At 38.1% G+C, this 15,038-nt stretch overlaps 1 protein-coding gene across 2 annotated transcripts in view; it reads right to left on the bottom strand.

Moving 5' to 3' along the window:
* Window positions 1–846: 846 nt before the first annotated feature.
* APH1B (aph-1 homolog B, gamma-secretase subunit) overlaps window positions 847–15,038 on the bottom strand; it is a gene marked incomplete at both ends in the record, with an annotated part of 35,851 nt that continues 21,659 nt past the window's right edge. For both annotated transcript variants that reach the window (XM_084240999.1, XM_084241000.1), the window contains 2 exons: window positions 847–1,014; window positions 7,412–7,539. In XM_084240999.1, coding sequence (XP_084097125.1) covers window positions 847–1,014; window positions 7,412–7,539 — 296 coding nt within the window. The remainder of the gene's footprint in view (window positions 1,015–7,411; window positions 7,540–15,038) is intronic.

Raw genomic sequence — 15,038 nt, 5'->3', positions numbered from 1 at the left:
ATAGACTTCTCCTCAACTAGTCCAGCAACTAGCACTCGACTGGCAAACAGTGCTTTGGGGCAGAGCCCATGAAAATCCCTAAAGTGAGGAAAGACTCAAAGTTGCACAAAAATTCTTTGTTTTATAATGCCTTCCAGAAGTCAGACAAGAATTAGCTTTTAGTTAAAAAAACTAAATATATGCTCAAAAAACAATGCAATGCTTCAAAAAGCAAAATCTAGAATGGAAAAACTTCAAAAATATATAGCTTATTCATCAATAGATTACTTTGGCTAAATTATCATAGTAAGTGCAGTTATTGCATTTAGCTCAGCCTACCATGTTCTCTTAAAACCAGCTTCTAGTGAAGTACATGAAAACAGTTCATAGAGGTGATAGCCCTTTAGTCTTCTATGACTTCAGAACTTAAGAAGACAAAAGCTAATCAGGGTTTGACATTCAGATATTTACTTGCTCAGTACAAGTTATGTTAGGAGACAACCAAACATTGATTTTTTTTTCACTTCCAGTGTTCTCAGGAAGTTCCTATTTGAACACCAAAGGTTGCCAACATGGTTGCACATCAGAGTCATCTGAGAAGTTTTCAAAAATTACCCAGAAAAATTAAATCTGGATTGTGGAGCCCAGAAACCACTAGTCCTTATTTCCCCAGGTGATTTAATGTGCAGCCAGGATGCACAGCACTGCTGTAGACCTTTCAGAGAGCCGCTGAATGAAAGTCCTTATTGTATCCAGATAGTTTTGCTTTTCCTAAATTCCACATGGAAAAGGATTTTTAGACAAAGGCACAGTTGTGCTTCCTCTAAAGACACAGCTCACTGTTTGAGAGGGGCTGGTTCTTGGAGGTTATCTGGAGCGCTGGCTGAAAAGAAGGAAGTCCTTGTCTTGGCAGAGCAGGCAGAGTTTCAGGCTTCGGCAGCTGCCTCCAGCAACAAAGAATGCCCAGATGCCCGTGAGCACCATGATGATATATGCTGACACCAGAATTACTCCATAATAAGGACTTATGAGGGTCTGCAAAGGGAAAATAAATCAGCTTGGGTAATAATAGCAAGCTTATTAAACGTGGAGTAAACAAAGATAAAGGACAACATGAAATACTTTCAATAGCTGGGGTGTGTTTCATCAAACATGATTTATATCATGTGTCCAGAAGTACCAGGACCTAAATAAAAGACACACAGCACCAACCTAGTCAACAGATACTCCCCTGTAAAACTATGCTTCACTGAATTCAAACGGAACCCCTAGAAGGTTTAGAAGCCAGAACCTAATGTAATTCACAACAGAAGATACATTGTTAAATAACTTGGACCTGATTTTAATCATTTCCTGTTAATTGGCTATTAGAATTTGCCATAAACTGAGGCAAGTTCAAATTACTTTTGTATGAATACTTATTATTCAAGGGAACATGAGCCCTTTTTCAGCTGTGTAAATGCCGCAGATTCCAAAATATTGATAGAATGCTGAGAGGTACTATGTTACAAAATAGTGATGACCAAAGTATCTATCCTAATAGAAGTAGGTAATAAATGAAGAGACAAATAAATTACAAGTTATTGATGTCAGGACATAGTAATTATAACTGTGATGGTGCCAGACCAGGTAAGAACAAGATGATCAACAAAGGTTCTGAGGAAAAAGTATTTAAACTGAGACTACCGGAGGAGTGAGTCAGCCTTTTGGAGACTAAGGGAGGGAAGCAAAGAAGCATGAAGAGATGGGTACTGCTAAAAACATAGTAAGTTTCAAATTTAATCTTGTGTGGACATAGAAGGTCAGCATACAGTATCAGAGGGGAAGACAGGGGTCAGCTATGCAGCATGTTGGTAAAGATTTAAGTGTGGATTTTATCCTCAGTGCAATGAAGAGGCACAGAGGGTTTTAGAGTGGAGAGCTGAGTGACTTTAGATGTATAAACCTGCAGAGAACAGCTTAAAGGAGGCTATGAAGAAAACAGGGAAACTAGTTAGGAGGACTTTATATTGGATGAGGAGAGGACAGGCCAGGACAGACCAGTATGGTGGTGGTGGTGAAGAAGAGAGTAGGTGATATGACCTGACAGGACTTGCTGACCGGATGAATATGAAGAAAGGGAGAGGTCATGACTGACTTGCATGATTCCAACTTTAGAGAAATGGAGGTGCTATTTAATGAGATAACAAAGACCAAAGGTAGACCACACTTGAAGGACTTGGGGAAAGACCAGGCTTGGAGTGATGTGTCAAAATCAACTCCAACGATGGCATGCTAAGAGTGGCATGCCTGTGAGATTTCCAAAGGCAGGTGTCAGTAAGCAGTGAGACAAATGAGTATGGGGCCTGGAAGAGAGGACAGAGCCACAAGAAGGAAGATAGAAGCCAGCTCATAGACAGTATCTAAGCCATGCTCTGAATGCAATTACCCAGGAGATATTATAGGGGGAAGGGAAAATAAAAGTTGACATAGAGCCCTGAGAAATTCTAACATTTATAAATTGTTTGGAAGAATAAAAGTCAGCAAAGGAGATAAGAGGAAAATCAGGGAGTGTGAGCTCAAGTCAAAGGAGGGAGTGGCTTGATTCTTTTTAAAGGGTGGAAAGAGGAAAAAAGAACAATGGCCATTAGATTTGGAGAAACGGAAGTCCTTTTTGACCTTGACAGTTTCAGGATGGTTGAGCCAAAGTCAGACTGGACTAAAAATAAGAGCTGTGAATTGGAGACAAAAATTGTAGAGGTAACTTTTTAACATTTTGCTGTGATTAAGAACTGTAAACAGAGAGGTGGCTATACATGATGATGTGAAATTGCAATTTCAAAATTACATAGTTCTGTAAATGAGTGGCAAATCAATAAAAAAAATCCTACAGATGGAATTTAACAACAAAAAAAGTGCGGCTAGAAGGAAAAAAAGCAATAATTAATTTTATTTAAAGAGTGTTTGTATAGTGACAAAGAAAGGGAAAGGCTGCTGGTGTAGTAGGATAGTGGGCACAACGAAAAGCATGAAAGTCCAGAAGAAGGATAGAATCAGGTATTAGAGCCAAAGTGAAGGGAGTGGTCTTTGATAGAAGAGCGACACCTCCTCTGCTGGGCCAGGGTAAGATGGGAAGAAGGGTTCCCCTTTAGCCCTGGCATTTACACTAAAAGTGGAGAATATGATTGGGCTAGCTAATAGTTAATCACCACACACCTCTACCTGTTGGTAAGTGCCTCCAAGCCTTCTCACAGCCCCTGGCCTCACCCTTCCTGCACAAGTGCCCCTAGGGAAGACACACTGACCCTGCCCATCAGCTCTGCCAGGGAAATGAGCTGACTTCATGCCCACAGGCAGAAAGAGTACTGTGGATACTCTGTGTCTGTGAATATAGCAGACACTGAACATTTTCTGGAATCTCCTTCAAAATAATTATATACCTCAAATCCACTGTATTTTAATTTTACAGGGTACTAAGTTCTTTTGTATCTCTTTAACTATTTCTCTTAAGCAATTACATGATTACTGTAAAAATTAAAATACACAAATAAAACACAAAATAAATTTTAAAATGAAATTTTTATTAAATAAAACAAAAATAAACCATAAATATTGATTAGATTATTTAAAAATTAAGAGCTCTTGTTCTTAAAAATGCAACATTAAGAAAATGTAAAGACAAACCACAGAGTAGAAATTATTTTCAATACACACCTCTGATAAAGGCTTCTATTAGAGAATATATAAAGAATTCCAAAAAAGACAAGACAACCTAATGGGACATCAGGCAAAAGATCTGAACATGCATGTCATAAAAGAATTATCCAAATGGCCAATAAACATATGAAGACATGTTCAACACCACTAATCATCAGGGAAATACAGGCTAAATTATGTGACACCTCTACATTCCCAGTGGGAGGGGTAATAGAATGCCACACTATGTGTTGGTAAGGAGGAGGAACTGCAGCTCATTAGTGGTGGGAGTGTAAGTGGATATAACCATTCTGAAAAACTGAGTGTGAAAAGCTGACAGCAGACAGGTGTACCCATAACCTGCCACTCCATTCCTTGGCATACATCCAAAAGAAATGTGTATATATGTTCATCAGGAGACATGCACTAGGATGCTGAAAGCAGTACTATTCACAATAGTTAAATACCATAAATGGTTTTTCTGCTCTAGAATGGGTAAATCATGGTATAGTCACACAGTAGAATACTATACTTCAATAAAAGAGCACTCAATAATTATATATAGATGAATCTCACAAATGTAACATTGAGCAAAAGGAGTCATATGCAAAAGTAAATACTGTATGGTTCCATTTACATAAAATACCAAAAGGCAGGGCAATCTGAGCTTTTCAAAGTTAGTACTGTGATTACCTTGGGAACTAGTGATGTGGCACTACGAGCTTCCTGGGAGCCAATAAAGTTTTCACATAGGTTTGATTTTACATAGGTGTGTTCAAATTGTGAAAATTCACCAAAATGTACACTTCTGATTTGTATACTTATCTGTATGTATGCTATTTTAATGAAACAATTAGCTATTCTCTGAAACCTGAGTTTCAGAGATAGCTTCTGATAACTTTTTGGCATATAATCTTCCAAATTTTCTGGATTCTTTTTTATGATTAAAGAGAGTGATATCAACTATCTAATATTCAACATTTACTGACCACCTACTATATGCCAGGGATTAAGGATATAAATATTGACAAGATAAGGCCCCAGACTTGATGATTTAGTCTAGGTGGAGAGAAAGGCATAAAAACTATGTAAAATGAAATGATGCTGGCTGAGGATAAATATAACACAGCTATGAATAGGCGTGAGTGATACTGCTGAGTTTGGAATATGCACCTTTTCCTGAGAGACTTCACATGGAATGAATAGCTTTCCAAATAACCTAGGTTAGGAAAAGACTAGTCACTGCAGATAAAACAGCAAGGACAAAGTCGTAACTATTGGGAAGCCGCACTGGATCCATTATAGGGAGTATATGATATCAACTGTGGGGTGCAGCAGGAGGTAAGTCTTTCACCAGTAAGGTTAACAGAGACCTATGTGAAACAGAGACATTTTACTCCATAGGCATGTGCTAGCTGATCACTCTCCCCTCCTTAATACACTTGGATCCATGACATCTGGCTCCTGGTTTTTCTGTATCTCACTGGTTGCTTCTTCCCTGTCTCCTCTGCTTTTCCCAACCTCAACACTGGAGTGTCCTAGGACTTAATTCTTGCACCTCTTCACCTGCCTGCATGCCTGCCTGCACTCACTCCTTGCAACCCTCTTTTCTAGTCCAGATTTTTCTCCCAAACTCCAGATTTTTTTTAATCCATCTGCCTATCCACATCTTTACTTGGATATCCAATAAATAGCTCCCAGGTAATATGCCCAAACAGAACTTGTGATCTCCCTTCACAAGTTACCCCATCTTAGCTGATGGAAACTCCATCCAAGCAAAAGCCTTGAAGACATCCTTGGCTCCTCTTCTGTCTCCTCATGCTTTATGCACTCTGTTGGGAAATTCTGCAGGCTCTACTTTCAAAAATACAACCTGAATCTGTTTTCTCATCATTTCCCCTGCTAGCTCACCCAAGGTGTCACCCTTCTTTTCTTGATGACTTCAATCTCTTCCTCCACTGTAGTCTCCTCTCAACCCAGCAAAGTGTGTTGAGGCAAACGTAAGTTTAAAAAATTTGAACTTAAAAGATCATATCCCTCTCCTTAACACCCCACAACTCCTATTTCACTAAGAGTAAAATCCAAAGTCCTGCATTATACATTTGTGGTTTTCCCTTCCAATCTCTACTTCCCTCCTCACCTTCAACTCTGTGACAATATCCTACTTACTAAGCTCTCTCTGCCTCACTCAATTCTAACCACTCTTACTTCCCATAAAGAGATCAAGAATATTCTTTAATCTTAATACTTTACCAATGGCCCCCTTCAATTCAAAATGCTCTTCTCTAAACAGTCACATGACCAACTCTACTTCATTTGTTTGCTTAAATATTACCTTCACAATGAAGCCTACTCTCACCACTTAAAAAAATTTAACATACCTATGCCCAAACCCAACAGTCTGGATTTCTTTAATCTGCTCTATTTCCCCCTTTTTCCACAGACCTATCAATTTCTAATATATAATCTCTAAGTTCTGTCTATTGCTTATTGCCTCTCTCCCCCCAGTACTACATTATAAAGTCAGGGATCTTTGTTTTGTTCACTAAACCGGTATATTCACCTAGAACAGTGCATGGAACATAGAAAGCACTCAATAAATACCTGACAAATTAATGAACAGCCAGTTGGGCCCATAAAAAGGACATCTGCTTTTACATATAACTTCATTTTTGATATAAAGGCAAATGTTGTAGAAAATGTGGAACATGACAAAAAAAAAAAAAATATATATATATATATAAAGAATCCACAATCTCAATACCCAGAAATAAATGTTTTTAATATTTTAATTCCTTCTCTATTCAGTACTTTTGGCTGAATATTTGGTTTACATAGCTGCCATAACTTAAGGGTAAGTTTAGTATCCACTAAAAGATTTAAGGAGGGGGGTGGTTATGATTGCATTTTAGATAGAAGACGGGACAAGGAGCCTGGCAAAAGAAAACTTGACATAAACACTAAATGGAGGAGAGAAACAGGAAGCAAAACACTATCAGAAGGAAACTTTGTAATAAGCCAGGACTAGGCAGTACAATGCAAATATGACAAATTACAGTAAAAGTCAGACCCAAAGCATTAAGCAGTATTTAAAAATATAATCTAATCAAATTATCTCTTCAAACTTTTTTACTTTGAAAAAGAGCATTATTAGAATGTCAGTGAGGAAAGAGTGAAATGGGCAATCTTGTTATTCATCAGTATGAGTAAAATGGTACAAATGTTGTGTACAGTATTTTAGCAATTTGCATCAAGGGTTTTTTAAATATTCATAGTTTGACTTCATAATTCTATTCCTTGGACTCTAAACAACCTATTGGGAAAGTTTCATGTTCATGACACCCTGATGGTAACTAAAAATAGAAACAAATATTTTTTATTCTAACAGCTAAGCAAACTATATTTTTATGTAATGGCATAAAGCTATTAGAATTTATGTATTAAAATAATTTATAATAATATTGCAATTTTTAAGATATCCTACATAAGCATAATGCAAGATATTTCAGCATTGGCTATACCCATATTAATAGAAAGAGGCATAGAAAAACATCTTTAATGAGCTTGACCAAAAATTAAGTTACTATCTTTCTGTGGTAAGACTTAGATGTTAGCACACATTCACTCATTCTTTGAAACAACTTTTCTGAACTTTCTCGTTGTCCTACAAGTATGGACTTCATTTAGAGTACAGTCTATCATTTTAGGTATGTGGACTTGAGTTTCAAAACAGTTTGTGTATGGTGGCAATACTCACCAGAGTAGACACCAGCAGATGGGACAGCAGAACAATAAGAAGGACGTACCACTTTTTCTTCTCACAACCATCAAAAAAGACAACACCCCAGAACAGGTGCAGCAACATGATAACCAGCGTCATGAGAGCTGAAAGACAGTCAGTCATGCATTAGTGCCCAGTCATACTGACAGCAGATGCCAAAACCCACTGAACACCTGGTCACAATACACCGGCTCTCGAGTACACTGTGCAGCTGTGAGAGTGTGCAGCCGTCATCTGAAACTGGAAACAGATTTGCTCCAATGAGCAAATTTCTGAATGAGGGGTCAACACTGCAGCAGCTTCTCCTCTAGAATGTGAATCTGTTAAAAGTCAATTTGAGGGCCTCCCTGGTGGCGCAAGGGGTTGAGCACAGAGCTCTGAAGCGATCCGCAGACTCTGTGGTGCGAGTTCGATCCCTGGCCAGGGAGATACCCACATGGCCCAGCAGACCTCTCCTGACTTGCTCCCCTCAGCAATGTACTTCGGTCTATCTGCCTATTGTGTTCCCCCTTCTGTCTCTGGTGACTCCTCTCACTCCCACACCTCTGGCCTGTACCCCAGTTCTTGCAATCATAAATAAAAATAAATCTTTAAAAAAAATAAGTCAACTTGAATCTGGTTATCAAGGAGAGTCTCTGAGGTATGCAATGCACTTAATTAAGAGAGACTTTTTTCAATTAAAAGTAACTCTTTTGCTGTAAACAAGTCTTCTCACTAAAGGGGAATTTCTCCTTGGATTTCTTTAGTAAAGGCCAATGGAACAGCAAAAATACTTTAAAATGCAAGAATTATATAAGATTCTTCTTAAGCAATTGAAACTGAATTTGATGAGCACAGAAATTATTCTGTGAACTCTGTGTGTGTTTGAGAGAGAGAGATAGACAGACTGATTTTTCCTGGAAAAACATTTTTATCTAATCTGGGAAACTTCCACTTATTCTGAAAGCTTTAACATAAAAGAGAAAAATGAAATAGGTTCATTTTGGGGCCACATAATAGGATAACATTAACATTCCCAGACTGGCAAACATTCAAGTCTGACAATTCTCTTTCATTCTGCAAGCAGCAAAACAATCTAGCATTACCTAGAAAAACTGAACATTTGCATTCTCTACTTCACTCCAGCAGTTCCACAACTAAATCTATACAGTAAACTGTAACAATTATTTCTTGGATCAATAGATGACTAGCACCTATGAAAGTGTTAGAAAGTCAAATTTGGGGGCTCTATTCCAGACCTCCTGAGTCAGATACAATAGGGGTGGGAGCCCAGCAATCTGTATTTAAACAGTCTTCTAGGTGATGTTGATGTACGATCATGTTTGAGAACTATTGTTTTAGAGAATAATATTTGTGCAAGGATATATATATGTATACATATACATATATACACACACACAAGACTATTTATATCAGCACTATTTGTAATAAGAAAGTCCATCATGATCAGAATGGATAAGTTGTGATATAGTCACTCATGGAATACTACTGCGTTGTCAGAAAAGTCATGATGCATTTTTCTCTATTTTTTGAAAAAAAAAATACATCATAACTTTATCAACACCCCATATATGTATGCATAATATAAGTGATCTCAAGAAAATAATGTTGAACAGAGGGAGAAGTATATTGTGGGTAAACATTTAATTTATACAAAGTCAACTCAAAACATTATTAAGACATGACCATTATGGTTGGAAGAACACAAGTTGTTAAATCTAGTGATAGCCAATGCCCTCATTTCAGGAAATGATGGTAAATTATTTTAGTAGACAAGGAATTTTTTTTTAAACTTTGGGACAAATGGCAGATGAAACTAAAATGATATAATTCCAGTTGTGATCTCATAGAGGAAAATTCCCCTGAAGGCAGAGGCCTGGTGATGTGATAGGTTAGAGCTGAGACCACTGAAGACCATTTAAACCTAAGGCTAAGTTTATATCCGAAAAGATGAGAAGAAAACTGAGATCTACACAGGCACAAAGGTAACACTAATTTATTTTTACCACAGAGTTCATATTCCAAGGTTTTTCTAAAACCTAGAGGTCAGTGAAATGTCAAAAGAAAGCAATGACACCATAAACCTGTCATCTATTTGTCAACTTAATGCCTGCCATTCTCTCCATGCATGACCACAGAACTATAACTAGCCAATAGTGCTCCTGTGATCAAGACGTAGAGTTCAGAGCCTTTGAAAAATGCTCCTACTTATGGAATTTTCAATTCATTCTCATCTAAAGAGGATTAGTCTAAGCTTTGGAAACAGCCCAAATGCCCAAAAATAGATGAATGCATCAAGAAGATGTGGTACATATATACCATGGGATATTACTCAGCATTCAAAAAAGATAAACACATGCAATTTGCATCAACATGGATGGCACTGGAAGGGATCATGCTCAGCGAAATAAGCCAGAAAGAAAAAGAAAAATACCGGATGGTCTCACTCATAGCAGGAATCTAGAAAACTTAAATAAGGGACCAGGAAAATGAATATAAGAAAGTAAAATCAAAATCAACAAAAAACTATGAACCAGAGACACTTTTTGGGGGATGGGGGGCGGGAGGGGAGGGATTGGAGTCAGAATGGGGGGTTGCAATTGTATGGGGAATATAAAAATAAAATTTATTATTTAAAAAAAATAAAGAGGATTAGTATCTATCAGCAACTTCCTCAAGATATTAGTAGCTCTTGACCTTTCTTAAAAATTCTAGGTTCATTCAACAAACAACTATGAACCAGAGAGACACTATGGGGGGGGGGGGTGGGCGGGAAAAGGAGGATTGGGGTCAAAATAAGGGAGCTGCAATTGTATGGGGAATATAAAAATAAAATTAAATAAATAAATAAGAGATGGACATATACACTATATTCAGAGTTAGCATCAGTTTAGCAGAATGAACAGAGTATTTTTCCTTCTGACTCTTATGATGTTTTTGAAAACCTCAAAAATAATAAATTATGAAATGTAAATTTTCCCTCCAAAAAAAAAAATTCTAGGTTCTTATTTGTTTTCAAGGGCCTTTCCTGCTAAAAAGAAATCTATGATGAATTGACCCTATTGCTGAAGTAAAGTCTGAACATCATCATCTCAGATTAGCACTGGAAGTCCTTCATAATCTAGACAGAAATCATTACCCTTTAATAACTTTCAAATATATTTTGTATAAAATGGCCGCCAGGCACATGAAAAAATGTTCAACGTCACTTGCAATCAGGGAAATGCAAATCAAAACTACAATGAGATACCATCTCACACCAGTGAGAATGGCACATATTAAAAAAAACTAGCAACAACAAATGTTGGCGAGGATGTGGAGAGAAAGAAACTCTCCTGCACTGCTGGTGGGAGTGCAAACTGGTCCAACCACTATGGAAAGCTGTGTGGAGATTCCTCAACCTACTAAAAATAGAGCTTCCATATGATCCAGCAATTCCACTCCTAGGTATTTACCCAAAGGACACAGAAACATTAATTCCAAAGAACACCTGCACCCCTATGTTTATAGCAGCACAGTTTACAATAGCTAAGCTTTGGAAACAACCCAAATGCCCAAAAATAGATGACTGGATCAAGAAGATGTGGTACATATACACCATGGAATATTACTCAGCATTCAAAAAAGATAAACACATGCAATTTGCAGCAACATGGATAGAGCTGGAAGGGATCATGCTCAGCGAAATAAGCCAGAAAGAAAAAGAAAAATACTGGAAGGTCTCACCCATAACAGGAATCTAGAAAACCTAAATATGGACCAGGAAAAAGAATAACTATAAGAAAGAAAAAAAAATCAAAATCAACAAACAACTATGAACCAGAGTCACTCTTTGTGGGGGGTGGGGGAAGGAGGGATTGGGGTCAAAATCGGGGTTGCAATTATATGGGGAATATAAAAATAAAAATAAAATTAAAAAAACAAATATATTCTGTATAGCAGAAAATCAGAACTCTAATACTCTGTCAATGCCTGTTTTTATTTTAACATTGTCCCTTTTGACCTAAATACTCTACCCCTCACCACCACCCCTGCCCATTACACTCTACTACTTTAAGACATATCTCAATGTCATCTCCTTAATGATTTATATTTACTCTTTATTTATCAAAAAGAAAAAAAAAAGAACCACTCATCACACATCTACTGAGCATCTATCCAGTCTACAGAGATTGCTCTGGAGTCACATAATCTTGAGCTCCACAGTACAGCTTTGAGCAGCTATTTAACCTGTGTTTACATCTTTTTTTGCCTAAAATGGGGAGGGCAACATCTCATAGGGTGATAGCAGCGAAGAACAGTGATTGGGAGACCATAGCTTTGCAACAAATGATAGCTACTATGTGCTCATCTGTGTATACACAGATTCAAAGATAAATAAGCCAAGACCTTAGTGAGCTGGGAAAGTAAGGCAACGCAATAAGCAATTACTACATTTATCCAAGCTTCCTAGGTAGCTGTCCATGTCTTAAAATGCACTTTTTTTTCCACTCTTATAGATTATTTCCTCCTGACTTTGTATTACTCTTACTTTTATTTTTCACCCCCCCTTTCATTAATCCATACAACAATTACTTTATTCAGTGCCCAATGTGGGTCAGGCACAGTTGGTAAGGCACTGTTCTTGGCACTGGAACTTTCATGGTGCACAAAACATAATCATATGGAACACTGCCCATTCTTTCAATTTTCTATTTTATTAATACAATAACTGAAGCAGAGTTCCCTCAGACATTCATTAAAACAGTGTATATATCTACTTGGCTGCTGATTTATTCAGTTAGCACTAGTTTCTTGCTGGCTTCCATGGTCATAAGACTTTACTATTGCTATTTAGAATAGTGGGATTTATTGTGTATTCCCTCTGCAACTGGTTAGAGATCCAACAGAAACTGAGACCTGCACATCTAAACTATTCTGCTACCTATATGTATCTAGGGCTACTAATAATATTTTATTTCTCTTTCATAAGTGGAATTAACTACAGCTAGAAATAAAGATTTGTTAATAGTGTATCTAGGGTACTAGCTTTAATTTCTAAACTTTTCTCATTTCATGTTCCTAAATATACAATTCTAAAAGTCTTTCAGTGACTCTAACACTAAAATTTGCTTTATTTTTATATAAAATGTTTTAATTTAAAAATACAAACAACATTCTCTAAGTAAACCTCCAAAATATCAAAATTAGTTTATAAATCCATATTAAAAGGATGTTTTATAACTTCTGGTATTTTGGAACATTTATCAGGAAACTGAACAATTCTAGTAAGTATTGTATATCTGCTTGTGAAATTGTAGCTGTAGAGTTTCATAATAGATTTCTTCTAATATCTTTAAAGTCAAATTCCTTTGGCAGAGAATGTTTCAATCTAACTTATTTCTAAGCAAAATGTTTCAGTGTCACCTTTAAGAGACTACATTTACATTTACTATTTGGTTCTTTTATACTTCCTAAATATAACACAAACACTCTAGCACATAGATTCATAAGTATCCTCACTTTCACACTCAGCCCTCTCTACCTCATTCCTGATATCTACTTTTCTGTCCTTGCAAAGACAATGCCCTAAAAAAGCAACAAATTCACTCTGGTCGCTGCCAGCATGGAAAACGCTATTGTCTGGCTTCAGAGTATAGGTTTCCCTCATTATCTGAAAGTAGAATGTTCTTATTTATTAAGATTTGGTAGGTTATTTTGGGGTCCAGGTAAAAAAGCTAAAAAAATTGCATATAAATTATTGGTAAAGTGCTCCCAGACCCCCCAAAATAACCTACTAAATCATACAAATAGGAAAGTTTTGCACTAGGATAACAGAGGAAACCTCTGTCTCTAACCAGGTCAAGTTGCACAGGACTTCCGCTGGGTAGCGGCAGCAACAAACAGAGGAAGACTTTCCAAATCCAAGGCTCAGTCTCAGCTGCCCTGAGGCAGAAGGTGATTACCAGCAGCTCTGGCTCCTTTTCCAACAGAACAGTCTGTGGTGTCAGGGTTCTGGCCCTCCTGGCTGCAAAAACTCTTTGGATTCTTGAGGGATCTCCTACTCCCTAGCCCAAGTAGGAGTCAGACTACAGAGCTAACCTAATGTTTTTGAAAGTGCCCTTGCCCAAACAGGAAATAACCAAGTTTTTATTGTGAAAAATGTGAGACTTCCTAGTTTATTTAATATAGATGTACATATACTACTAACCAAATAACATTCTCAAAACTGAAAAACTACTTTACATTACATAGCCATAAAAAGGCATAATACTGTCCCCTAATACCAGTTAGATCACAAAGGAAATATCCTGAAAATAACCTGAATACTTATACGTGCTTAAAGTTATCAATTCATATTTATGAAAATGTTCCTAAAGTATGTTCATGAGCTGAAGAGATTGCCAAGTTTATGATTTTATGTTTAGAGTCTCCCTACTAAGCGTTGAAGAATGATGAGAGTATCTCCTCCAATTAGTCATTAGTGTGGGGAGGCAGCATTGGGAAGCACCTTAGAAGTCATCTGACTCAGTTTCTTACACAATGAAATAATAGATCCCATGGGATCCAATTTAAATGCTCAGGTTTTTCAATAAAGCAGTGACTGTGAGCAAATTCCTGTTCTAATGGAACTCAAATCTGCCTTCTAACTCAGTGATTCTCACCGGGGGTGATTTGACCCTCAGAGAACATTTATCAATGTTTGTGGACATTGTTGATTGCCACGACAGAGGGTAGGGAACTTTTGGCATTTCATGACTAGAAGCTAGGCATGCTGTTGAACATCCTACAATACACAAGTCAGCCCCCCAATAAAGAATTACCTGACTTCAAAAGTCAATAGTGCACCCTATGTTTATAGCAGCACTATTTACAATAGCTAAGCTTTGGAAACAGCCCAAATGCCCAAAAATAGATGAATGCATCAAGAAGATGTGGTACATATATACCATGGAATATTACTCAGCATTCAAAAAAGATAAACACATGCAATTTGCAGCAACATGGATGGCGCTGGAAGGGATCATGCTCAGCGAAATAAGCCAAAAAGAAAAAGAAAAATACGAGAGGGGCGGAGCAACATGGCGGCGAGGAGACGCTGCGAGTAAGATCTCCCATTAAAAAAAGTTAATAGGGAGGAAAAGCGGCAGGTCCCAGTGAGAACTGGGACACGGAAGATAAACGGACGACTCCAGCAAACTGCCCAAAGAAGAAAGTTGCCATAAAAGAGGACCAGAAGGGAGGGAAGCGCAGAACCCTGCTCCCCTCCCCCGCCCACAGAGGCGGCACTCTCCGACCGGCAGAGACGAGGGAAACAACAAACCAAAACGCCCAACAAGAAAAACGGATGCAGCAAACGGGACCGTGAGTGGAAAGGAACTATTTCAGCCACCACACCCCGTGAACGGGAGCTGAGGCGAACCCTGCAGGATCCAACGCGGAGGTGAGCTCCAAACGCCATTAAAGAGAGCCCCGCCCCCCAGGAGGAGACCAGCACCAGCACACAGCCCCGGCCGCCCGGTAAGCTTGCGCGAAAGCGGCGCTCGGATTGCAGCTGCCCAGGCCCCTGCGCCTGCGACCTAGGCTTGCGGGGAGACGGCGGAGGCCCTCCCTGAGTGAGCAG

Source organism: Talpa europaea (assembly GCF_964194135.1).
Source record: "Talpa europaea genome assembly, chromosome: 8".
NCBI classification, from domain to species: domain Eukaryota; kingdom Metazoa; phylum Chordata; class Mammalia; order Eulipotyphla; family Talpidae; genus Talpa; species Talpa europaea.
This window is presented reverse-complemented; position numbering and strand designations above follow the sequence as displayed.